This window comes from Scleropages formosus, chromosome 16 (assembly GCF_900964775.1).
Source record: "Scleropages formosus chromosome 16, fSclFor1.1, whole genome shotgun sequence".
Lineage (NCBI taxonomy): Eukaryota > Metazoa > Chordata > Actinopteri > Osteoglossiformes > Osteoglossidae > Scleropages > Scleropages formosus.
Genome location: NC_041821.1, coordinates 22,494,394 through 22,521,616, shown reverse-complemented (window position 1 = coordinate 22,521,616; position 27,223 = coordinate 22,494,394). Strand labels below are relative to the sequence as shown.

General features: G+C 38.0%; 1 protein-coding gene across 2 annotated transcripts; it reads left to right on the top strand.

Annotated features, from left to right (window-relative positions):
• The first annotated feature begins 73 nt into the window (after window positions 1-73).
• slkb (STE20-like kinase b) lies at window positions 74-27,157 on the top strand. 2 transcript variants are annotated; one of them, XM_018751082.2, is made up of 18 exons: window positions 74-874; window positions 8,521-8,685; window positions 11,833-11,881; window positions 12,320-12,469; window positions 13,358-13,430; window positions 13,548-13,742; window positions 14,308-14,389; window positions 15,629-15,760; window positions 15,902-16,900; window positions 16,982-17,112; window positions 17,338-17,461; window positions 18,308-18,487; window positions 21,096-21,225; window positions 21,545-21,669; window positions 22,969-23,160; window positions 23,288-23,413; window positions 23,652-23,765; window positions 24,409-27,157. In XM_018751082.2, exons 1-18 carry the CDS (start codon window positions 725-727, stop codon window positions 24,553-24,555), a joined length of 3,264 nt encoding a protein of 1,087 aa, XP_018606598.1. In that variant the 5' UTR covers window positions 74-724; the 3' UTR covers window positions 24,556-27,157. The 2 variants fall into 2 exon arrangements, with proteins under 2 accessions (XP_018606598.1, XP_018606597.1); XM_018751081.2 differs by having other exon boundaries at window positions 15,899-16,900.
• Window positions 27,158-27,223: the final 66 nt, after the last annotated feature.

The following is a 27,223-nucleotide window of genomic DNA, read 5'->3' as shown; positions in this document are numbered from 1 at the left end:
GCGCTTGCGCGATACGTGCACGCGCTCACTAGAGCGGCTCGCGGCTGCCTCAGAAGTTGAGTAGGGGGAAAGGGACGGGAAGGGGTATGTGGTGTCTGACTAACGAGGAATGAGGACGCGTATAATTCTTGGATTTTGAGGAAAAAATGTGATTTTATTTGATGGACAACAGACATTTTCGGATTTTTTCTTATTAACTTTTTAAAAAAATTATTATTATTCTCCCTTAATATTGGAAAGGGAAAGGAGCTCCAGTCTGGGCCGGAGCTCCCGGTTGTTCTCGGGAGTTTGACGAACAACCGACACACTGACTGACACTCCGCCTTCGGCTGTGAATTTCACAGTTTCTCTGCATTTATAGTATACATTTTATCTCATACGCGATTATGTATAATATATAGTATGGATCTTGCCAGATTATTCGTGTGAATTCCGTTTGTTTACCGAAGAGCAGTAGTAGTAACCCGTTACCCAGCTAATTTACACACAGAGTCACAGTGAGGCACGTCGTGTAGCGCAACGCGGGTAGTAACTAAACTTGTTGGTTAGGTGCCTAACGAGTCGTGGTGAACTGGTTATAAATGTCCGAAAAGTGGTGTTGGTGTTATAATTTTGTCTGAATGTAAGCTGGTCAAAGCTAATTTTGGCCGTCTGTACCGGGAATCGACGGCGCAAAAGGGAAAAAACGTCGACGAAAAGAAGCAACGAAAAAAAAAACAAAAAAATGTCGTTCTTTAATTTTCGCAAAATCTTCAAACTGGGCACAGAGAAGAAGAAGAAGCAGTATGAGCACGTCCACAGGGACGTGAATCCGGAGGACGTGTGGGAGGTGGTGGGGGAGCTGGGGGACGGCGCCTTCGGCAAGGTCTACAAGGTAAGAACGAGATGAAAGAGAGCTTTTTAAATCAGCGTTTGCCTAACAAGAATAGAATGTCATGAAGTCTCTCCACACATGCCACTTTCTTCTGAATTTGCTCACTTTCTCCACAGATCAGGTTCAGTGTGCATTGAGAGGGCCATGATGGCATGATTTACTAAGATGGTGGTGTCACACATTGCCATGAAGTTCATTTAAACTTTTCTGGGCACCTAGTTCTCAGAGAGATGATGTCTGTTGTTATAATAAGCAATGCTTAATGTTACATCATTGGTGCAGAACTTAAAGGTCTTCGTCCTAGTCATTCGATCAAAATCCTACTTTGAGAGAATGTCTAAAAAAGGATTTTCCCATCCACACCTAAAATCCTTGCTGATCTGCATTTGTTTTTAATTTTTTGGAAATTAAAATATGCAGCATTAGCTGTCTGTGTGGGTGTGAGAGACCTGTTACACAAAATTTGTTTTGAGACGTGCTGTCAAGATGAAGAGAAAGTGGCAAGCTGTGCTGAGGTAGTCATTCCTCCCACGCCAGTGAGTAGTCAGCACTCTGAGGAGACCAGTGGATCTGCTGTCTTACATTTCTGTTTGTATGTAAACACCAAGTGTTACATTTGTATATGAATTTCAGATAACATGCCATTAATGTTGACAAAAGTTCATAAAGCACTTGTGAAGCACATCTACAAATCAGAAATTGAAACAAAGTTGTATAGGCTTTAAATGCTGTGGAAAGAGGGTCTGTTCAAGTTTGAAAAAAATTGGGCTGTCTGCTATGAGTCTTGGAAAAGTGGCAAGACAGATGTTTAAAATGACTTGCAGTTGATTTTTGTTGTAAATATGTGGATTTTAGAGTCGGGCCGAAGCAGTCTCCTCGTTGGAGGGGATCTTTATTTGGAACGGGGAACAGAAATTGTGTGTTTGGTGCCATTAGGCTATGGCTTGTCTCTTGTAGACAGAGTGGAGGCATAAGCCGCAGAATGGCTTGAGGTTATATGTAGGGGAGCCAGACAGACTGGCTGAGTTTTTAAACCATTTCTGTGCTACACCAACTTGGCACTAGGGCCTTCCAGAAGGGAGTGGCAAGTCCTGTGGGTGAGAGGGTCAGCAGCAGGAGTTTTGTACAGTTTTGATGTGAAACAGATGGTTCAAAAAGAAATGTCAAGTCTGGAATATTTAATAAAATGGATGTCTGATCTGTAATACAGACACTGAGAAGACTTTAAGAGTACGATTCAGAAACCCTTGAAGTGCTGGCTAGGCCGTTCTTTACCATTTTACAGTAAGATTTTTGTCAGATGTAAAAATCAAATGTGTAACACCAGTCATTTTGGTCATTAAAATGTGAAACATTTGGCAAGTCATACTTTAGCACTTCAGCCTGTTGGAGTCCTGTAACTTATTTGCACAATCCAGCATTTTTATAAACGTCGAAATGCAGATGACTTGGAATCCTGTTGGACAGTAGAGTAAGCCGTTTAATATTAAAAGCAAATCAAGGGTTGGCCTTCCACACAATATCAGAAACTGTAACAAAGTATTTACAAGTCTTAAGTTATTTTTCTCTGACTGGTCAAACTGTCCTCTCTCCTGTCAATAAGATTCTTAGGATATGATGATAATAGGTAAAAGTTTCAGCGTGATCACCTTTTCCTCAGCTCAGAACACTCCTGGAAATGCAAAGGCTGAATTTGCATGGCAGACCTACTTTGTTCTGCCCTGTACAAAAACTTTAAAGGTGCATGATAATTTTTCAGCAGTTCTACCTTTTCCACAGTACGTGGAAATGGCTGCAAAATTGTTTATTGGTCCAAGAAAGGTTTCTAGTTACCTTTTCTTACTTACTAGTGGTTTCAGTCCAAGAAAATAATAACATCCAAAACATGGTTTGTAGTTAACATTTCGAAATGTATACAGACCACATGGTAAAACAGTACAGGCAGTCCCCCGGTTACGGATATCCAACTTATGTACAACCCATACTTACGAACCACCCCCTTACTGACTGGAAGTTAATGTTTTTGTCACCTTTAAGTAACAATCAAATGAAAACTTCATAATTGAGGCTATTACATTAAAAATTTGAGTTGCATACAATGGCTCTAACAGCAAACGGGCGCTACTTTGCGACGCCCATCAAAACATTGCGCATCTATAGCAGTTGTCGGCATGTGAGCCCAAGGTAAGACAAAGACTTCCTTATTTTCAATCAGACCACGTTGCTGTTAACAGTGACTCGTGTGTTACTGTATTTGGCTTTAATTTTTTTGTTTTTACCCTCCTAACCATGGCACCAAACCATAAATGTTATGCAAGTGATAGTGATGCATCAAAGAAATGGAAACGATCACAGTTGAAACTAAAATGGAAATAATAAAGCGAAAGCTGAAACGCCAACAAACATTGGAAAAGAGACTATCAAAGTTTCTTTAATCTCTCTCTCTCTCTCTCTCTCTCTCTCTCTCTCTCTCTCTCTCTCTCTCTCTCTCTCTCTCTCTCTGAGAGCACTCAACACAACCCCATCTCTAAGTTTTTAAACCTACCTTGCGTTGCTCATCCATGTCCCATCTATCATCGTTCCCCAGTCCCGTTCCACGTTTCTTTGATAACAACCGCCCACCTTGTCCTTCGACTATGATTTTGGATCCTCGTCTCTGTTCAGTTTGCCAATCGACCAACCGTTCACCCGTGTCCAACCACGAGAACATATCTGGTCCTTTGATTCTGAATAAACGATCATGAACTTGGGTCCAGCCTCCTCTGTGTCCTCTGTTCATCATTACAGTAGTAACATTTATTATCTGTCTCTCTCTCTTATAAATACTATAGTTACATTTATTAATTTATCATTACATTGTATTTTTATTATTACTGTATTGTTATATTAAAGATGTTTTAGTGTATCCAAAGTGTTTAATTTTTTTTATGCATAGAAAGGTACACAAAATATGTTCTGAGACATATATTTGAGAAACTGACGTTAGATACCCACCGTACCCAACTCTTCCAACTTGCTTCAAAATCCAACTTAAAGACAGACTGAGGACACGGAACTCGTTTTTAATCCGGGGGCTGCTTATAATCAAACTTTCTCCTTTTTTTCTGTGTTCCTCATGACTCAATAAGCAATTATTAATTTCCTTGTGGTTGCTCTGGAGGTTGCCTATGCACACGCAATTAAAAAATATTTATATATATAATTTTGTCATTGTTTTGTGAAACAGCAGGGAACTCTGCATTAAAGACATAGATGCTCTGAAAAATTCCTTGGGAAAACAGTATTTTAAGATAACAGATCAAGGGAAAGCTTTGGTGAAGCTGGCAATGTGAAGTTATTCTGAGTGACCAGAGCCTTAGTGATGAAGTCTGAAGTCAAAATACCAGGTGAGAAGTTAGAAAAAACAAATCAGCAATTAAGTGGATCCAGGCAAAGGAGAAGTCAGTTTTGCTCTGCTGGCCAGTAAATTAAGCATATTTTGTTAACATCAAACAAGAGTGGTCTTATTGTTTTTTTGTTTTTATTTTATGTCTTTGCTTGTGTAGATTTGCAGTTTTGTATAATTAATGATTTACCCATCTGAACAATGGTATTATTGCATCAGTTCAGGGTGTCTTGCTCAAGGGTACTATAGGAGGAAAGGGTCTGAAACAGTTCAGTGGGAAATACAGTAGAGCATGTGTAAACATTTCTGAAGTTGTTGCCAGTTATCTTGATATTGAAATAATTTGTCAGTGCATTATGATTTTTTTCCCCCGTTTAATAATGTTGTCAAGTTTCACTGTGCACGTTAGTAAACTAAATTGGGTAAGTGTTAGAATGAATCACCACTGCACACGACAAAATGGCATAGTTGGTCTCGCTGGTGATTCAAAGCTGCTGGCCTGTGCATTTTAATCTAGCTGTTGCTGTGCAGTTTGCATGTTCTCCCCATATTCTCATGAGCTTCCTCTATGTGCTTTGGTTTCTTCTCACACTCCAAAGACATGTTTCAAGTGTCAAAAAAGTGATATTTCATGAAAACTTGGCACTGAATTGCCTGTATTGTGTACGTTTGTAAGCGTGTGTTGCATTCCTCTGTTGGATAAATAGGGAGTATAGTGTATGTAGCATATTGTAAGTTTCCCAGGGCAAATCATCAGCTATATGCTAGCTAATAACAATAACAGTGGTATGCTATTGTTCATCTTCCACATACGTTTTAATTATCAAAACAATACATTTCTAATACATACTGCACCTGTAATTGTCATACACAATTTTATGTAATCTCTTAATTAAAACTTGCTGCAAAAGGATGAATTGGATGACCAGGAACACCAGCAAGCTACCTGTTACTGGTGAACAGTCTGTTCAGAACATTTTGTATCAGCAAAATCAATCACCAGGAAACTGGATACTGTAGCTGTGTTGCTCTTTGCAAGCTGCCCATAACATCCTGGTATGCACCTGTGGGTTTTATTTTATTTCAAATTAAATGGCTAGAGGTCTTCATTAGATCCAATATAATACATTTGTTTCTCATATCAAGAGTTAGGACAGGCTTTATTGTCATTTCAACCATATACATCTGGTACAGTGCACATTGAAAAAAACGATGTTCCTCCAGCACCATAGTGTTACAGAAAAGAGTTACCGACACAGACTACATAAAGTGCACGTGTGCAAGACTTGTGCAAACACCACTAGGCATTTCAACAATTACTAAAACAATGGAACAATAAGTATGGTAATTTAAAACAATATGGAATGGTAATTAAAAATCAATCTCGCTACATCCTTTGTTTTGCATTTTTGAGTGTGAGATTAAGCTGTATTGCTTGGTGACTGGCACAGTAACGTTGGCTGACATGTTTTTAAATCAGTAGAAAGTTATTCTGAGTACAGTGCTAGCTTGCTAAAATTGTTGCCAGTGGTGTGTATCTGGACTGTGCACAGCTAACAGTAGTTGTTTTTTCTACCCAGTGTATGTTATATAAGCTGTCTGTACTTGTCCTGTGAGAAAATGTTTAATCTGTGTTTTTTTTTTTTTTTTTTTACCTTTCATTAGTAGGTGCATATAGAATGTTTTTGTATTAGTATTGACTGTTGTAACTATTTTTTTAAATGAGTGAAACATTTTTTCTTTTGTTTTCTGGAACTGCTGAGTTCTGGAGGGGGGGAGAGAGAGTGTAGCCATTTCATGTTTCTGTACCGGCAGCATTGTCAGAATATAATTTCTTCAGATGTGATTTCTTGTACAGTGTGTGTGTCACATTATCAACCTTTCATTTTCACTTTTGACTTCTGGTTCATATAAGTAATAATTTGCAGTGCTTTATGAACATAATTTGATTTGGCATTTTGAAAGTGTTTGCTTGTATTGAATAAAACTTGAATATGTACCGTTAAACCCTTCATTATGTCCTTTCATGCTTGTACTCCCATCACCACCGTCCACTAAGCACCTGTTAGAAAATGGCCTTTCCTTTGTTTGTAGTGCTCTCCGCTCATCAGAGTCTTGCTCTTTGTTTTATAACACGGGTGCTATTTGCAGTTTGTGCTGTAGTCTTAACATAGGTTTCATTCATCTAATTTTGCCTCTACAGTCTGGTTATTGTCATTCACAAGATGTAGTTTGAACCTAATAATGGCCACAAGTGCAGGTGTCAGTGTACTGTTAGTGTCAATATTATTCTGTTGTTCATGATGATGTTTTAATGTTTTGCTATTGAGAAGATCAGCAGTTTACCACTTATATTACTACCCTTGATATTATTGCTGCAACAATATCACTATTAATTTGCTGATTAAATTTTTTTGTGCTTCTCTGAAAAAAAATTACCTTGTTGAACAAATCTTTTATATCCTAATGCAAAATAAATATTTTTGTTAATGTTTATTCAATCTTAATATGTTTGAGATTTGAGATCAGTTTTACTGAGCCCTTATATAACACAATGCCATTAAATGTCCTGGGAACTGAAGTCATAGAGATGGGTGATAAATTTTTCAGTGGTGGAACTTTATCTGTGGACTTTACATTGTTGTGCTGGAACAAATTAAGTACCCTGCTCATTTGGGGTTTTGGTGGCACAGAAGAATGTTATTTCATAGGAAGAATTAACTTTTTTCCTTACCGCATGCAAATAAATACTGATACTGTACTGATGCAAACAAGAGACTTATTTGTCGTTATGTCATATCTGAATAACTTTCATTCTTTTGATTTAAATTTAATGTGAAATTAATACTACAGTGCATAGTCAAAACTGAAGTAGAATGGGTCATTGCAGAGGAGAACCAGCATATGTGAATGTCAAAACATTCCATTGTCCTTTCACGGGACTGTAGAATCGCATTCCTCTCACAAAGTGCTCTAATGCTTCTAAGCAGGTAGTGAATCACAAAGTGTTTGTCTCAGGGAATTAATATTAATTTCATGCCAAGTTATTATGAGTGAGGTGGGAAATTTATAGGTATGAGACATGCTATATCGACTAACTCTCGCCAGTCGTTATTTCAGTAATAATTCAGATTCGGTATTGTTCTGTGGACATTTGAAAGTATAACAAAGGTGTGGATAACAAAACTTGAGGCACGTATGCTAAAAATGATGAACTAAATGGACAGAATTTTTGTTTACATCTCAGTTTACATGCCAGTGTTCTCCCCCCCACCCCAGGTATGTCTACATATTAACATAGACTGAGTTGGCCTCATACCCATTTCAGTACTTAAAGCTATCTGGAAATTAATGCCCTCATAATTTTAAAATTGTCATCTATACCTTGATTGTAGCTGCATGTTAATGTATTACATGTCTGTCATTACTGTTGTATTTGTTTTGGTGGAAAAATTATGCTTGAAGAAGCAAAACCGTTTGCACGGTAATTGGATTAACACGGCTCAAAGATTTAACACCCAACCGGGGCAACAAGTGGCACAAAGTGCTAGATTTCCTAGCAAGGCAGCCTTGTATCCCTGTGAGCAATGGGCCCACAGCAGACAGGAGCGGCTCATTTATTGAGTAACCCTGCAGTGAGTGATGTAATGTAACATAAATTTAAAGTGGGACAAATATAGACTAAGCCACAGTCCTTCCCTCTCCTTCACTGGCTTTAGCACATGTTCCTAATATACACTAAGGTCCAAAAGCTTAGTCTAAAATAGTCACACTCATCTCTTCTGCTCAAGCGAGGAATGAAATTGAGTGTTGTTGGCTTGTTGTGCTTTGTTCATTCAGTGGAATATGTTGGTACTGCTTTCTCCCAGTTTGAATCTCATTTTCTCTTTGGTCTTTATAAGTTGTAGGTATTTTCCACAGGGATGAATTATATAACTGTTTAGGTTTGTCTATTCATGGCAATTGTTTGGGTTTGTCATGGCTATTGTTTAGCCATGTCTAGTAGTAATTTTTTTTGAGGATGAGCATAACAGAACTGATGGTGTCTATGATTTCACACTAGAATACACAGTACTTGTTTTCACTTGTCCATAGCAGAATGTTTTTAGCTCACTTACTCTATAGTGACTAAGTATTGGCAGTGCAACTCCTATAAGATTTTCTTCATAGGAAATGGAAAATGGAAAATTTTCTGTATTTTTCTTTCAGTCCATTGATATTCTGTTAATTCTTTCTTTGCTTGTGTTTCTCCTTTTACCAGGCCCAGAACAAGCAGACAAATGTCCTTGCTGCAGCAAAGGTGATTGAAACCAAGAGTGAGGAAGAGCTGGAGGATTACATGGTGGAAATTGACATTTTAGCATCATGCGATCACCACAACATAGTCAAATTGCTGGATGCCTTCTATTATGAAAATAAGCTGTGGGTAAGTTGTTTTTCATAGGAGGTGGGTTTTCCAGGCAAGGCTTATATAACATTGTGTAGGATTCAGTCAATACTAACTGATCAGAAGTGTGTGGGATTCCCAGAAATCCCAACTAACCCTAGTGGGTAGGAAAAATGAAAGCCAACCTCACATAACAGGTCTATCAAGAAAAAAAAATTATGCCGATCTGATGTTTAGCTGGTGAGAGATAAGAGGATTCATATGTCAGCACTGCTGCATGTCATTTGCATAATGAAGTAAATGGAAGAGGAATTAATATTGCAAGTATTTTTGGGAGATATTTTCCATATTCTGTATAGCAGTGCAATATCTGAAAAGGCCTCTCTCAAAAACTGATGACAATGTCATGAAATACCAGTGATTCTTAATGAAGGTTTTCAAGGAATATCTTTATGAGAAGGAAATTAATGCACAATTTATCCACAAATTGTGTTTTCGCTGAGATGTACATTGCTTGGAGAAAAGCGTCTGCTAAATAAATTAGCATAAATGTAAATTAGAGATGTGTACAGTTGCCTTAAACAGGATAACTGGCATAAGAGAAATTTCTGTAAAATGCAGTGGATCCCCACAGTGGATCATTTTGGTAAATGGATGTCAAAGCTTGAGAACCACTCTATCATCTGACTCCCACACACAGGTTATAGGTTGATGGTTGAATCCTTGTCATTTAATATTTGGGTTACTTAGTGAAAACAGATTTAGACGTTATGGTTCCAGACTGGAGCAGCAGTTTTTATCGCCTTTCAGATTTGGTGGTTTCTGTTGACCTCTTCAGAGCTTTGCTTTGCACATTACAGCAAAGAACAAGTAATTACAGGCACTGGTAAAGCAGTAATGAATAAATTTAGAAGGAGCACTGGGTTTTGGTCTCATGCAAATGGTACACTTTTTTTAGCTTTGAAGTTTCTATGGCAAATAAAGCAATTCACATATATAAAAGCACAACAGCAAAGGTCTCTTATTAATTTTAAATAGTGCTAGACTGCTTAAGTGTAACACTTAGTGTTGGAGATCTTTGTATACATAATGCAGTTTTAACAAAGTGTAAATTCTATCTACAGAAGTATGTTTATGCAGAGCAACTGTTGAATTTATTTTCTCTGGTTTGTCATGATTACCCATTACTGTAACTTCATTGTGGAATGAAGCCATAAAACATGTAGGTTGTATAGTCTGTACTGCAGTGAGTCAGTCTGGTTTGGTACTGGCTACTTCTACATTCATTTGTGTTTTTTTTTTTTTTTTTTTTCTTCCCCCCCCCCCCCCCCCCCCCTCTCTGTCCCAGTATTGGATTCAGAACATAAGTACATTCTTGTTCAGATGTAAATATTGTCTCCGGTTTGTTTTTGCTTTCTTAGTACCAAACGACAGGTCATCAGAGGTTATATCTACATTGTAGAGGAAACCACGGCCCTTTCACTCCTGTGCCACTGCAAGCAGATTGTGTGGGCTATTGTTATGTGCAGCAGAAACCGTTGAGATGTCTACCATGAATAGAGAAGCCTTTCTCTTCCTGGTCTTTTATAATGCAGCAACATAGAGCTCTTTTGCTTTTTCGTACAATGTTGTCCCCCACCTCCAAGTGACACGGCTTTAATTCACAGGAAAAATAAAACAGCACACAAAGATAAATTTAAGCAAGACATCAGCAGGTTTTAAAGAGAACCTGTAAACACACACTTCAGATCTTGTTTCCCTGCACTATAAAACTTTAAAGACAAAATATTTCACTAGAAGGGGAAAATAAAATGGCTGTTGCAATCTTATTGCAGATTTATTAAATCAGATCAAAGATGTAATCTAAAAGTCTAAAATCCTTAATGTTCTTTGCATGTACCATATTACCATGTATTTGGTACACGTTCGATGTTGTGTCCTCGCATTATGCCATACAGTGTTTCCTCAAGAAGCTTTTCGTTGTGTGGTGCTAAACCTGAACTATCACATATTTTGTGTTGTTGAGCAGGGGTCATCCAGACATGATGTAATCCAGCACCTTCCTCTATTTCCCAGTAGTGGGATGTGGGTGCAGTTCATAAAGAAACAATTGGTTGCAATGTTTTTTTTTTTTTTTTTTTTCCCCCCCTCCCCCCCAGAACTTCTTATTTATAGCATAGTGGTCACTGTCTAAGGGTTGTGGTGCCACCTTGTTGAAACAATGGTAGGGGAAATTATGCTGGACTATTATTGTGCTGGTAATGGTGTCACAGAATTGTGAATGACCAGGTTGCCGCCTTAGGTTGCCAGCCATACAGATAAAACTCACAGTATGGATGGAAAGTGTAATCCTATTTCCACGGCTAAAATCTGATGCCTTAGGTTGTTTGAAACTTGACATGTACTTGTTAAAATCCTCTTACATCAGTAGCCATATTGAGGAATGTAAAGCTTTTAGTACACATTTTCATTCCTGAGGCAAACAACTATAAATTGATATAAAATGAATTTCCCGCTTTGGCATGTTCACTGTAAAAGTTATCGTATTATCTGTAAATGTTTTACTAAATGTAGTTCTGGATTTTTCATACTGCTGAAAAATTCTTAGTTTTTAAACAGGGTACTGAACTATTCCTTAGGTCTTAGGCCAGAGAGCAGGAAACATGCATGTACTAAAGCAGTCTCGCCGTGTTTCGCTTTTAGGAGGCATTGTGATTGATTAGTTGATTCAATAGGACACTGCAGTTTTCTCATAGCATTCTGTTGTGTTAGCTTCCAGGTGAATAGTCTTGTTCCTCCCGTTGGAGAAAATAAGCAGACCAGTTTAAAATTTCCTTCCCTGGCACTGGATTGAAATTTTCCATTTGTAGAATCTGTTTTGGAGTTAACACATTTTTTTAGTAAGTAGAAAGTTGCAGATTAAAGATCTCTGACATAATAAGCAGATGGTACTATGAAAGTTGAATGTAGTAAATTTCATGTTTCTCAAAGTTGCATCTTTTTTGTGATGAGCATTTATAGTTAAAATCTTACAGCAGTCTATACTATTTACCTGTTGAATTTCTTACCCCAAATTTATTAGTCATTTTTTTTAACTTGATTTTGTCTGTTCAGTATTTACGTGAATGTTTGTTACGCACAAAGTTCTAATATGAATGTTAATTTTTCCCCCATTGTTTACTCTAGATATTGATTGAGTTTTGTGCTGGAGGTGCAGTAGATGCTGTAATGTTGGGTAAGTGGTATAATCTGTAAATCTCTCTAAACAAAATGAATTCCTGCTTCATATTCAACGTAATGTTTTTATTATTAACATTCCTCTCCAAAAGCACTTCTTATGCTTGTTATACATCCATTTTGCTCTAAATACGCATCCAGCAGCTGGTCCTTCACCACTACTATGGCATGTTGATGTTAAAAGTTTTGATTCCGTCCAGTAATTAATATGATAGAATTTTTTCTGAGAGCTCACAGATTGCTTAGTAATAAACAATTAGAATATTTCAGATATGAGCTCAGTTGGCCATTACACAATAGTCATGTTTAGTATTATTAAATCATTTTGAAAGGATTCTGAAAAAATTGCTTAGAGAACGTACAGATAGTATTAGCATGGAGCTTCTGGATGATGAATGATCATGTATGAATCTTTGTGAGTTTTATTTGGTTCCAGAGCTGGAGAGGCCTCTTACAGAGCCCCAGATCCGTGTTGTGTGTAAACAGACCCTCGAGGCTCTCCTTTACCTCCATGAACACAAGATCATCCACAGGGATCTCAAAGCAGGGAACATTCTTCTCACTCTGGATGGAGATGTAAAATTAGGTAAGTATACTATTCTCACATGTTTCCAAGGTAAACGGAGAGTCCATAGGGATATTTGTAATGTGTTTTTATGTGGATGCACTGAGCCAGGAGACAAAGCTTTTGACACTAAGTGAGTTTCAGACTCATATGAGCATGCATCAGACTTTTATGTATTAAGCAGCCAGGGAAGAAAACATTATTCCAGATTTCATTCCTTGTATGTGACAATTGCATGAAAGGTGTTTTTATGAGATTAGAAATAATCATAGGCCATCAACAATGTTAATGGTCCTTGATGAATGCAACACTTGTGCAGCTGTTTGCCATTTTGTTGCAAGCACTGAAATGCTTGCTAAGAATAGGAACATTAGTATTTTCCTAAGATAAATACCTAAGAATACTGCTGGTGAACTTTGAAATTACATTGTGTTAAAATTACAGGTGACACATGGCCAATGAATCTTTTTCTTTAGATTTTAAATGATTGAAATATTTTCCTCAAAGCTTGGAGAAGTGGGTGGTGTAGCGATAAATAAGTTTGGCTTGTGAGAAAAAGGTTGCAAGCTAACATCCAAGAAGTATTTTTTCTTTTCAGAACACCTACTCATGAAGTACATAAACACAGCACACCAACTTTAATATTTTGGATTTGCTTAACTTTTCCTTATTTGTCTGTAAACCTGATTTAACTCCCATTGCTAAACATTTTGCTCTTTGAGTGAATTATTTGACATCTTATTTTTGCACTCACCTTTCAAAACCTAAATGGCGAGTAGGTTAATTTGCAACAGTTGCCAAAATTCTATATGTTGTCTGTTAGTATTAGCTCACCAGCTGCAGTTTGTGAAAATAGAATTAGTAACTTGACAGTGATGGATAAATTACCACTGATATGTTGCGTTTCAGCTGACTTTGGTGTGTCTGCAAAAAATACGAAGACGCTACAGAGAAGAGATTCTTTCATTGGGACACCATACTGGTATGTCATCTTACCAAATGGATCAGTACTGAAGGATCAAGGAATTTAATGGATGAGGATGAACAGAAAATGCTTAACACCAGAGTACTATTTGCTAGCTGATGTTCTGTTTTGCAGGATGGCGCCTGAAGTGGTTATGTGCGAGACCTCCAAGGACCGGCCATACGACTATAAAGCCGACATTTGGTCCCTCGGCATCACGTTAATTGAGCTGGCTCAGATTGAGCCCCCAAACCACGAGATGAATCCAATGAGAGTCTTACTGAAAATAGCAAAGTCAGAGCCACCTACCCTGATGCAGCCTTCCCGATGGTGAACTTTTTATATATTACAATTTATGCATTTTTAATGTGTGGTCCCTTAAATTATAACCAGACACATAATACTTTTATTTGTTCCATCCATCCTTGAACAAGACGTGGCACATTTACAGAAAAATGTTTCCATTTTTGGTAATTTTATTGAGCACTAAAGCTCAAGGAGATCATTTTGAACTGGTTGCTCTAGTTCCACAGACCGCGAGTCATGTATAAATATCCAGCAGTAAAATGTAAAATATACTTACTGCTAGCAATATACTGTGTACCTAAGAGCATTGCCTAAAATTGATAATATTGTTATTCAGAGAAAAGTAAATGGGATGTATCTTTTGCCCTATTTTTAAAGTAATAATTGGGTGTTTTTCGAAAGCACAAGTTTTATACTTCTGCTTCTGAGTACAAATCTATTAGCACATCAGCTTTTTAAAATGCATGCTTTTTCGTGGCTAATTACAGTCCTTAATCCTAATGTCTTATTACTAATTTATGCAGACCTCTAGATTCTATTTAGTGGTAAATAGTATGAGAGTTTCCACTAAATCCAAATTCATTGGCAGGTCACCAGAGTTCACTGATTTTCTGAAGAAGGCTTTGGATAAGAACGTTGACAACAGATGGCACACTGCGCAACTTCTGCAGGTGAGTTAGTCACAAAATCACTGGAGTTCATAGCCATCTGCTGTATACTGTATGTGCAGTGCTGCTGTTCTGCATGACAGCTGTCCAGCTGGCATGCTTACGTTCCTTTGTGCTTATGCAAGTACGTCAGAAGTAGGTCCTTCTTTCCGACGGTTTAAGGAGCCGTAGCAGAGAGGATATCCTCACAGGCAGGGCACTCTGAGACAGGTGCAGGTGCTACAGCGCTCAACACACACTGACACAAAGTGTTGTTTTTAGAGCACAGAACAAATGGGTTTGAAAATACAAAGTAGAGGTTTACCTCCAATGAAGGTCTTAATATCCAAGAAACTTCACATTCTCTCACCAGCTATAGATTATGTACATCAGTTTACCAGAAGGAAAAAGGTAAGTGTTTTGTGTGTATTTAAAAGTTCTCTGCAGGCAGTAACAAACATTTTTGTTTTGTATGTTGTAGTTCATAACTTTGTTGAGATGATCAACTCAAAATGCACAGAACTCTGAGGCATGTACGAGAATGTAGAGATTCATCAAAACATTCTTGGGAAGAGCTTATGACTGCATTCCTTGTACTTTATTGTGCTGTTCAAACTTTTTTTTTCTTTATGATAGGCTTAATATAATTTGTACTTTAGACATGGAATTTTTTTGGAAAGAGATTACGTGTTTGTGTTGGTAACCCTTTAGATTTAGTGGTTTGTGGGGACTCTTCATGTTTGTGCTGTTATTGGCAAGTTATTGAGTTACATGTGAAAGTCACAGCTGAGATACTGGAAAACGTGTGGCAATTGTAACTTGAAATAACTGTATATGAACTGGCTCATTTTGAGATTGATGAGTTCCAATACTTCACAAAGAAATTTTTGATGAGGGAAAATGTAATACAGTCTAACATGATTCTTTAAACCCTAGCATATGTCTAACTTAATTTAGCTGGCACTTTCTGCAGAGTGAATTAAAATGTTGTTTGTAAGCTAAGGTACTCTTGATGTACCAATTGATATAACTGTGTAATTAAGTACCTTAGCCAACAGCACTGCTGCAGGAGGTGGGATTAGAACACGGGTGCTTCCAATTGCAAGACAGGAGCTCTAACCATTACATAACCTACTTTCCCAATTTATTCATTATCAGAAAGGAAAAATAAAATCAAGAAAGAATTCTTGCTAGAATTTACACAAGTTTGTCTGGTTGACTCATAGCTTTGTCTTTCATCCTGTTCACATTTGTACTTTGCAGCATCCTTTTGTTGCAAACGTCAACGATGACAAACCACTTAGAGAGCTAATTGCTGAGGCAAAAGCAGAAGTCACTGAAGAGATTGAAGAAGGTAAAGATGAGGAAGAAGAGGAAGAACACGAATCACAGCTGGTGTGTACTAAATTAAGTTTGTGCATTTATTGTTTGATATTTTATCTTACATTGTAATTATTAGCTTCCATTGTAAACATCAAAGATACATCTTTTAAGTTTTTATAAATTACATTTTTTTTTTACCTTGTTTTTAAGCAGCTTGTTCCCGGACACAAGCGAGCTCCATCAGACGCCAGTATTGCAAGTTCTGAAGATGAGAAACTTTCACAATCTGTGTCAATTATGGAGTCTGTCTTGGAAAAGGAGAAATCTGAACAAACAGAGGATAAGTCTAGTGACAAGCTCTCCGATGAGGGCATTGGCACTAGTGAAGCAGACAAAACTGAGAATGAGAAGCTGAACGAGAACATGTTGGACACCAGCAATGAAGACCTAGAAAACAGAGAGGACCACTTGGCCAGCCCAGAGGAACCAACATCTGATGACAAAAATGTTGAAGAGACTTTCGAGGTACCAAGTCCAGACAAAGATGATACAAGAATGGAGGATTCTGTACAGCTGAGTGGAGAGGATAAAGAGGAGGAGAAGTCAGGGATAGAAAAGGAAGTTCCAGAGGCTAAGAAAGGACCTGAAACAGAGGACATCAAGTCAGTGGAGGAAGAGAGTATGCCAAAATCCAGCACAGAAGAATCAAATGAAGTTGTAAGCACAACAGAATTAGAAACAGAACTTGCTGTAAAAAATCCTGAAGAAGTTCAACTTCAGGTAGAACCTGAGAAGATGGAAAGGATAGTGAAAGTGGAGAGTCCATTAGAGAAGGACATTGACGAGAAGGAGAAAGATGCAGTCAAGAACAATAAAGATATTGAAAATGAAGAATCTGTTGGCAAGGTTTCCTCCGAACAAATAGTAGCTGTGGAAGCTTCTGAAGATGTCTGTGATTCAAAACCATCTTCTGCTGGAGAAGATGAAGAAAAAGAGAGCTTGAAGGGGGAAGAGGAAGATAAGTCTGTAGCCCCAGCTCCAGTACTTGAGAAAGAGGTAGATGTGTCAGTCAAACCTCCTGGAGAAAAAGTTAAAGAGAAGGATTCTGACTCAGGAAGCAGCTCCACAGCTGACAACAGCAGCATTGATCTCAATCTGTCCATCTCCAGCTTCCTAACGAAAAACAAAGAATCCGGGTCCATGTCTGTACAGGTGAGACAAACTCTTGTGCCATTGAGTAAATACACAAATAAATAAAGGAAAGGGTTTCATGCTTACTACATTTTGCCACAGGATGCCAAGAGACAAAAGAAGACTCTGAAAAAGACTCGCAAATTTATGGTGGATGGTGTGGAGGTCAGAGTCACCACATCAAAAATTGTTACTGATAATGACACCAAAAATGAAGAAATGAGATTCCTCAGGTAAACGGCTGAAAACCCTCTTCTCCCTTAGTGTTTTGTGTGCTTTTAGATTAAATATGGCTCCATAAATTATCTTATTTCTGGTCAGAAAATTGTGCACAGGTGGTCTTTGTAATAGTGACCTTCTCATGACTGACTGGAAGGTCATGCTACATAAATGTTTTACTTTGAGATGGGTGAAGGAAGGAGGATTGCTATTAACTGAACTCTCATGTCTTTCACCAGGCGGCAGGAGCTGCGTGAGCTACGCCTTCTGCAGAAAGAGGAGCAGAGAGCCCAGCAGCAGCTGAGCAACAAGTTGCAGCAGCAGCGGGAGCAGATCTTCCGCCGCTTTGAGCAGGAGATGACAGTGAGTCATCTAATGCCCACTCAGCCTCCCTTTCAAACCAGATGGGCTGCTCTTGAAACACCATTCACAGGATGAGCAACAGTAACATTTCCATAAGCCCACTGCCTTGATATCATTTGTTTATTACTACATTGGCTAAGCTCTTCTGATGCTGCATCTCTGGTTTCCAAACTAAGGATGAGCGAATATCTCCAGACATTCTGGAATGCTTTAGGTCATGCTTTAGGTCTTACATTTCTGTCTGATTTCAGACCTTTCCTGTTACACTTGAAATGAGCTTCAGGTTCCCCTCTATGCATGACAAAAGTCTGCTTGTAGAGTAAATCTCTTGCAGAGCAATGGCACAACACCAGATTAGAACTAAGACCTATTGAGTGTGTGTGCTCTCATCTAATGCAAATCGTGACGAGTCAGTCTTTCCTTGAAGGATTTGCAGAGTGCACCAGTGCACAGTGTATGGGTGAAAACCAACTCTTCCTGAGAGATTTTGAATGCTGTGTCAAGTCATATGATTTTGTCAGCAGCTAAGGAAACAGGACACAGCCAGAATGTTAGAGCACAAACATAATGTTGTGTGGTAAACAAGGGAAGGGAAGAGTGGAGGTCACTTCTGCAGTTACCAAAACAGAGATATGCTGTGCATTCTGAATGGCAGTGATATAAACTCTGTAAAGCGTGGCACAGATTCCACAGCTGAATTCCAGTAAGTGCTCCTGGAGCAACTGCTCTTAAAGTATCATGTAGATATTATACTCTTAATTCTGATACTGCAAGCTGTCTTTGTGTACTTAGTACATTTTTATTACTTCAGTGGAACTGGAGGGTAGTCGTATTCTGTTTTTGCAGGGCAAAAAACGTCAGTATGATCAGGAAGTTGAGAATCTCGAGAAGCAGCAGAAACAGACCATCGAGAAGCTGGAGCAGGACCACACCAACCGTCTGAGGGATGAGGCCAAGCGCATCAAAGCAGAGCAGGATAAGGAGCTCTCCAAATTCCAGAACATGCTGAAGAACCGCCGGAAGGAGGTACTGTACAAACTTGCACTGCTAGATCTACAAAAGATCTGTTTCACTTGCATGTTTTATGTATTTAACCGCCCTGATCTTTTTCATCAAAGATACATTATATTTTAGGATTTCCGATTTTCCTAGGTCTGTAACACTTTGCTTGTCTTTCCCTGACATTCTTGTTCACGCCTGCGGCTCATTAATGTGCTTTATTGATTGCAGTCATTCACATTTTTCCTGTTCAGGAAAAATGTTATAACTTATTATACATTAGTTTCTGTTCAGATGGACTTTGGTTCTTGTGTGACTGCGGTTTAACTTAGAATTTTCACGTTAACTTCTATTCTGCATTTTTTTTTTTTTTTGTTGATAACGGCAGCATTTTGAGGTTGCGGTGATCTTTTATTAAACATGAGAACTTTATTATTCATTTTTGGTCTGTGTTTCTGTATCTAAAGCTCTTAATATGTTGTCTAATGTACTTTTGTATACCCCGAATGGTGTAGTTCTTCTGAGAATATTTTCTGCAAACTAATTTTCACTTCAACATATTGACATTATTTTTTTTCTAAATATTTCCTATTTGATTTCAGTCTGAGAATGACTTTTTTTAATGCTAAATTTGTGCATCGTTGCACGGAATATGATGGACTAAAATGACTAATTTAGCTTTCAGACACTGACCCTCACCTTCACACGACACGCATCTTTAGGCTTTCACTCATGTAATTTTCTCATTTGGCATCTTCTGCATCTGTGTGATCCACTGGCCTGCCACTGCTGTGTCTTGCTGCTCATTTGGGAAGTGCGATGTGTTCTAATCCCACAGGGTGTGGCCCAGGTTATGATACAGTCTTTTCAGTTGTCCTCATGTACACTCTTCAACGCTCAGATGCAGGATGTAAGTCTCCCTTCCTTGGTGAAAACCACTTGTCCTTGCTCACATGTGCTGTTCTGGGCCTATGACTGTCTTGTTTGCCTTTTTTTGAGGTTGTGTAATGTAACTGTTGAGTATATTGTACTGTGAAGTGTATGACTAAAAAATTGTGAGGGCTGTGGTATGGTTCTTGCTCAGTGTTCCTTAATTTTCATAAAGTATAGCCTTTACACTGTTGGATCTTTTGCAGAATCAGCTTTTAATAGGTAAATGCTGGAAGTTAAAAATGTATAGATAATCTAGGTGTTAGATTTACTGTTTAATGACAGAATGGAAACTTTTTTCCTTGTTCCTTGTCAAGGCCCTTTTTTCCTTGTTTAGTTTACCCAATCAGTACGGTTTAAACCCTTCACATACTACCTTGTGGATTTAATGTCTGGCAGAGACTAGGGGTTGGTAAAGACTTTCTTTTTTTTTTTTTTCTTTCTTAAACACATTTCCATCAGCTGACCTGAAATAATTGAAGCTCAGTATTAAGGCATTTCAGTATATGCAGAAAACTTGCACTGAACTATTATTATTCTCACATGCCCATTTCTGCAGTTGGGCATCTTTATTTCAGTTATTTTTCACATAGCTTACCTCACCAAACTTACATGTGCAGACCTTTTTTTTATATAGTACACTGCATCTAAATAGGGTATCTCTATCCATCAATAGAAAAAGTTATATCAAATTTTGCATTGTTTTTGGCTATTACACATTAATTTTAAACCTCAGCCCTTACTGTGTCCCAGTACTTTTTTCACATTAAAGAAAGTAAGGGCAAACCCAAGGAGGAAAAACATACATGTGTTTTCATGCATGTATTTCACTAGGTGTGCTATAAGGCTCTCTATTAGCCCACATAGTCTGCATCTGCCAGCTGCCAGTGATGCCCTGGTGAAATGCGTTATTGTTTTGGGCACATGTGAGCATGGCAATGTTCTTGTTTTGAAGTGACATAATTGTTGGTGCAGTGGCCTTTACTTGAATCTCTGCGTATTTTGTACTCATGTTCGTTGTCAATGTTCAGTCAGCAAACCCACAGGTGAAGCACAGTTGATTACAATGCTCAGCATCTGGATGTTCAAAACTTACTGTTCTGAATGAGTGATCACACATCCTGTTGGTGAGCGGCATAAATCAGCATATTGTTAAACTTTTTATTTTAAGAATGTTTTATTTGTTGTCATGATAAGGACTTATTCGGCTGTCTTACAGTTGCCATTAATTGAGCAAACCTCATTAACAGTTTTCTGTTTAGTTCCATCATTATATTATAGACATCTTTTTAATTGTACTGAGTATTAATATGTATATCTGGTAGACTGACAACATGCTGAAAAAGTATCTAGGTATGACACTTTTTCTTGCAAGACTTAAAATGTCATAAGTTGTCTTTTTATGTTCTTGAAATGAGAAAATACAAATTGATCAGATTCACTGTATGTTATAGAGAAACCTTTGCTTTTTGGTTTTGTAGAATTTTTGAGTTTGTTGTTCACTGCAGAAGCTCATCCATCAAATGTTTGGTCATTCACAAACTTGATGAACTCAGACCGTTGGTTGCTTGTTTGTGGAAATGCTTGGCTTGTTTCCATCTATGGCTTCAGTTCCTTGCGTGTACTCTTCTGACTGTTGACCACTGTGCCCTGTCCCACGCCCCTTAGCAGAGGAGGATACTGACATCTCTTTGACCCTCCCCAGGAGCAGGAGTTCCTACAGAAGCAACAGCAAGAGCTGGACAGCGCCTTAAAGAAAATCATCCAGCAGCACAAGAGTGAGCTGGCCACCATTGAGAAGGACTGCTTAAACCACAAGCAGCAACTCATGAGAGGTTAGAGAATCCCTTTTGTAGGAAGGGTATACTTCTACAAGCCCCACTGCTTTCTTTTCATATTCAGACATAAGATATTCTTCTTGCCTTTTTTCCCCCAGGCACAGTAGGTTTTGCAGAAAGTAACATGGACATGTTGATCCCTAGAGTTTGACAGTAATGGCGAGAACAAGTGAAGAAATTGTTTTGTTGGGAGTGCTAAAGAGTTGTATTTAACATGGATGTGTGCTAATCAAAAAATGCCTTTATCCAAAATATTATACTGTTCATAGTCTATGGCTGTGGTGAGTAAAAGCTGCTTTGTCCCCATACGTTGCAGCCAGGGAGGCTGCTATGTGGGAGCTGGAAGAGCGTCACCTGCAAGAGAAACACCAGCTTCTGAAACAACAGCTCAAAGACCAGTACTTCATGCAGAGACATCAGCTGCTCAAAAGACATGAGAAGGTGAAACTGAAAACCATATTTAATTTCCCTTTGAATCAGATTCTTTTTACAGATCATTTTGCAAATATAAAATTTTATTTACATTTTTTCATTTAGCGGACTCTTTCCTCCAAAGTGACGTGCACCTCAGAGATAAAAATACAATGAGTGTGTTACATCAACATAAGGAGAGATTTGGATGCAGACACATGATTCATTGTCCTGAAATACTCTATACTCCTGCTTTGACTACTATAAGACTTTTATTAAGAATTCTGCTTCCGAGCTCTTTTTTTACTCCCACGTTTAAATGAAAATACTTTCTTATGAAAAATAAATCTAGGTAATATCTTATAATGAAAAAACTTAATTTATGTAAGTAGGCTGAACTATAACATTAAACGCACATAAAGTAGAGCACAATTTAGACTACTTCTTGCTTAGTATATTTAAGTGGAAAAAATTCCACTAATACACTGATTTTTACTAGTCTTATGATGTGGGGCAGAAACCCCGTATTGCACAAGAAGACAAGAAAGCTCCAGCTAGTAGAACAAAGGGGACACATGGGCAAAGAGGCTTTGTTCAGGCTAGCTTGGCTAATCCCTCAACAATGTACTCATTAGCTCAAGTCATTTGCAGATTAAAGGCAAAATAGAACTGCTGCCCAAACTCTGTTCAAGAAGCACAGTCCTACATTTTGGGGGTTGGGTGTTGGCTTTTAGGACACAGAAAAAGTGTGTAATTGGTGTGAATTTATAGAGGTTGATTGCACTCTGTTGGACATTAAACATGCAGGAATGGTGTGATATTTCATATTCTTTGAAGGTACTGCAATAAAACAGTCAGGCACTTAATCTTGGCTCTGTGGGATTTGTTTTATTGCTTTTTTGGGAACCTCATTTCATTGTTTGACATCTACAGTGTCAGTCAAAAGTTTGAGTTCACCTGTATTTGTGTGGAACAAATTCCACGGAAGAGTGAAATCGAAGCAGTGTCCTAAATGTCTAAAACCTGCTGCAAAACAGGCCAGAAAACATGGCAGCTAACTTCCTGCTCAAACTTATTAACAAAATGCCGTGTGAAAAAACTAGTTTCCAGCACACAGTACTCAAAAATTTTGATGGATACTGCATGACCACATTTAGTTTAATTCCTTATGCTGGTATGCCACAGCTACTTTAAGACAAGGATCACAGATTTCTTTGTGCACGAACAAACTTCCTTTAAAGAGTTCTTTTGGTTTATGAGCTGTCGCACAGTTGGACCATTTTTATTTTGTTTTGCAACTAGAGACGAGTTTCCCTCATTTCTTGTTAGGAAATGGAGCAGATGCAGAGGTATAACCAGAGGCTGATTGAGGAGATGAAGAATAGGCAGGCACAGGAGAGAACTAGGCTGCCCAAAATCCAGCGCAGTGATGCCAAGACACGCATGGCCATGTTTAAGAAGAGCCTGCGTATTACGTCTGCTGGGGACACCCCTGAGCAGGAGAGGGAGAAGATCAAACAGGTGACAAGAGCAGTAAATGTTTTCTGCTTTCTAGAGGGGTGATGTGTATCCCACATTAATTATTAACATTTTGGAATTTATGAAGTAGATCATGTTGACTGCATGTATTTAACTGGTTTCGGAGCAGTTTGCTGCACAAGAGGAGAAGAGACAGAAAAATGAAAGGCTTCATCAGCACCAGAAGCATGAGAATCAGATGAGGGACTTGCAGCTGCAATGTGATGCCAACATTCGGGAGCTCCAGCAGCTTCAGGTAAAGAACCCAGAACCCAGCCCTCAAACACAGGCTTGTGCAGCATATCTTCACAATTTGGTCACCCATCAAAATGGTCACAGAATGTATAATTAAATCTCCGATCTGTACATACTTATGAATAGAATGAGTGTGAATACAAATCAAATTGCCAGAAAATATGCTTAGTGTTTTTTTTCCTCTGTAAATCAGGCTACACGTTTCACTGCAATATGCAGACCTGACAAATGTGTTTCAGAATGAGAAGTGTCACCTTTTGATTGAGCACGAGACCCAGAAACTGAAGGAGCTTGATGAAGAACACAGTCATGAACTAAAGGACTGGAGAGAGAAACTACGCCCCAGGAAGAAGGTTGGCAATCTCACAGAAAATACTGTGATGTAGTGTTTTGGATATATATATATAGACACATGTACATACATACGGTACTGAAAATCTTAGGCACTTAGATGTTTCACAAAAATGTTTTTTTAGATGGTTATTTAATGTCTTCTGCATTAGTATCAATAGGAAAGAGCATTTTTTTTTTAGATTTTCAAGCATTCCTTTTGCAAAAAGTTATCAGATACCACAGTATCACAGTAAGGGTTTTGTATGTCGTTAAAGTACACGCACACATACGCGCGCACACACAGCCTGAGATCACTTGTCCTGAGCGGGGTCACGGCAAACCGGAGCCTAACACAGGGTGCAGGGATGGAGGGGGAGGGGACACACCGAGGACGGGACACCAGTCCATCACAAAACACCCCAAGCAGGACTTGAACTCCGGACCCGGCCAAGCTCACCATGATCCCATTTGGGACAAGCAGTTGTTGATGATGGATGGTTACTAAGCTTTGTAGGAAGTTTATTAATTAAGAGCATTATTTTTGGAAACATTCTCACTTTACAGCTTTTTTCCACAACCAAATGCCTAAAACTTTTGCACAATACTCTGTAAATGTTCCCTCTCAGCCATAATGAGGTACTGACTGTAGTTGAAATCTTGCAGGCACTCGAAGAGGAATTTGCCCGAAAACTGCAGGAACAGGAGGTCTTCTTCAAGATGAGCGGAGAGTCCGAATGCCTTAACCCTTCGGCCCAAAGCCGAATCTCCAAATTCTATCCCATCCCCAGCGTGCACTCTACAGGATTCTAAACTGCTCCATTTACACACCCCAAGAGGTTCTTCTGAGTCTGGAATGGATGGCACCATAGGAGCCTCTTCCATCTTCACTACAGACAATCTGTGTGAACTCGGTGATAACTCCTAACAGTAGCTGGATCCAGACTAAACAGTCCGATGCTACCAACTACATTTTAGGAAGGATGCCATGAATGATTTTGTTCATGTGTTCTTCAACCATTTGCTTTAACTTAAAATCCAAATTGTCCTTGTAGAATTTTTTGTTAAATTTGTTCTGAAAAAAATGCTCCAGAAGTTTTTGCTGCAGTGTTTCGCATTTATGTTTCTTGTGTATGACTTTCCAAGCAGCTGAGTTTGTACTGTCATTATCTTTTTGCGGTTGTCAAAAAGTAGCTGCAGAGTCCTCTGAAAATTCCTAATTTCCTCCAGAAAACACAGTGCCTGAATTAAATTTTGTGGGCATGTTTTTTATTCAAGCTTGCTCCAAAAATAGCCGCTGCTTTTTTTTGCACTAGAAGATAGGATTCTGTACAATTAAATACAAAACTGCTCCTTAAAAATTTCACTACAAGATTTAGCTGGAATCTTTCTGTTGTAGTGTGAGGTAGACCTTTTGTTTTTGTTCATGTAAAAGGTTTTTAATCAAGATCTATTTTATTTTATAGTGAAATAGAATGTAGTTTGAGAAGAAAGGCATAATATATTTTATATACAGTTAAAGTACAACCCTGTAGAAGATGTGATAATTTGACGATAGCTGGAAATGGCACAACTGATGATACTGCTCAAGTTTGCATGGACCACGGTTTGTTTTTTTTTTTTTTTTTTTTGCCGTTTAAAAATCGAAATATACATACTGTTTTATTTCCCAGCACAACTCTAGCTCAGTTTATGTAACCAGTGTAACTAGTGGTGCATGCAAACTGCTGGCAATATTGATAAGAACCCCAGGTGGTTTAATGAAGGTGGGTTTTTAGTGATTGTTGACTTGTTTACATTGAAAAAGTTTGTAATTTTTGCTTTAAAGTGAAGGCAGCCCATTTTAACCTTATTTCCAGGTAAATATTTTATCTATAGGATACTTCCCCCAACTGCCTGTGTCTGTGGTAAAACATTTTAGTACTAAATGTATTCATTGAAGGAGTAATGTTACTGTTCTATTGTAGTTAGCTGGCCTTAATTTTTTTCAGCATATAGAAAGTGCTATTTAACTTGTACATTTATGCACAACTTTAAATTTCAATAATCCTTTTTATCATGTAAGAATTTATTTAGTAGGCATCCCTCAGCTATTTGTTATATTTTCATGTACCAAGCAGGGCCAGCGATTATGGTTATTTCATGAAGAGTTAAAATGTTAGTTCTTATGGGTGATTTTTATGTTTTAAGTCAGTTAAATGCTGCACATACATATGACTATATTTAAGTGATATTCTGAGTCATAATCACACATGCTGTTAACGTTTTGAAGTATGTAACTATATTTTTCTGCTTTGTAATACTAAATCTCTTGTCTGGAAATGAAGTCTTTTAAGCTGAGCATATACACAAGTGAGAGACTTGCACTCCTTATGTGGATTTGTTTTAATTCTAAATGACAACAGTCAGTAGATGTGTGCTATTCCCTCTGGAGCTGTCCTGGGGACACTCGCTGTGTTAAGTACGTATTCTTGTTTCTACTGAGCTCTTCATTATGCTTTCATTAGTTGTAAGTTTCATTCTGAACTATTTGCTATCCTTGACAGCCATGAAACACTTTTTATTATATTACATATGAGGAAGTTTTTTTTATTTAATTTTTGCCCCTAATTTACAAGTAGATTAATTAATGCTTATATAATTTTTCAGGGACTTGGAGTTATGAAGAAATAGTGATTAGTTTATAAGTCTTAGTTTCTTTAGGAGCATTACATCAACATGCCAAGTGAACTAATTTTACTTTTAAGACAAACAATATTGTGGTTTGATATGACATTAGCATTTTAAATCCTATTTTCAAGTGTGAAAATGTAACTGAGTGTGGTTGTAAAGAAAGTTAGCATACAGTCATCCTCAGGATAAGAACATGTCGTGTATTTCGGCGGTTCCCTGTCCTAGTCCTGGTACATCCCTGTGTATACTGTATATTAAATGTGTTTAGGGATCTTTTTTTTTTTCCCTCTCTGTATTGAGGAAGTAGCTCAGTGACGGAAAGAACCAAGTGTAGGGCTACACCAAGACCGGGCCTGGGAACCTCTCAGCTGTAATGAAAGAACACTAATTAAACTTGAACCACTTGATTCAAAATACTGTTTTTATTGCACCTTCTGGAATGCTGAGTTGAATAATGATCCTCGCATATATGAAGGAATATTGTGTGCCTCGGAGAACAGAATGTTTTATTTGAATGTCCACTTGTGTAGTGCATGGAAGAGATCCTAGTGACTTTTTTTCACAATTTGTTGAAAATCCACTAGACCACAGAATGGTTTACTACATGATGGGCGTATCTTTTTGGGAAATTTGTGCACATTTATATAACAGTTTGACTATAGTTCTAGTTTTCAGATTTACGAGGGCATGTAATCAGAATGTCAGACATTTACTTTGTGGATGATGAATTTTATAGATCAAGTCATTTATATTCAAAATATGCTGTAAATAAAACTGTTAATGTTGGTTCTTTGAGGGTTTTTTTTTT

Excerpts from the sequence above, each read along its gene's own strand:
- slkb (XM_018751081.2), top strand. The coding sequence starts at position 725 with ATGTCGTTCTTTAATTTTCGCAAAATCTTCAAACTGGGCACAGAGAAG. Across the intron at positions 12,470-13,357 it reads GGATGGAGATGTAAAATTAG|CTGACTTTGGTGTGTCTGCA; the intron begins GTAAGTATACTA and ends GTTGCGTTTCAG. Across the intron at positions 17,113-17,337 it reads GAAGAAATGAGATTCCTCAG|GCGGCAGGAGCTGCGTGAGC; the intron begins GTAAACGGCTGA and ends GTCTTTCACCAG.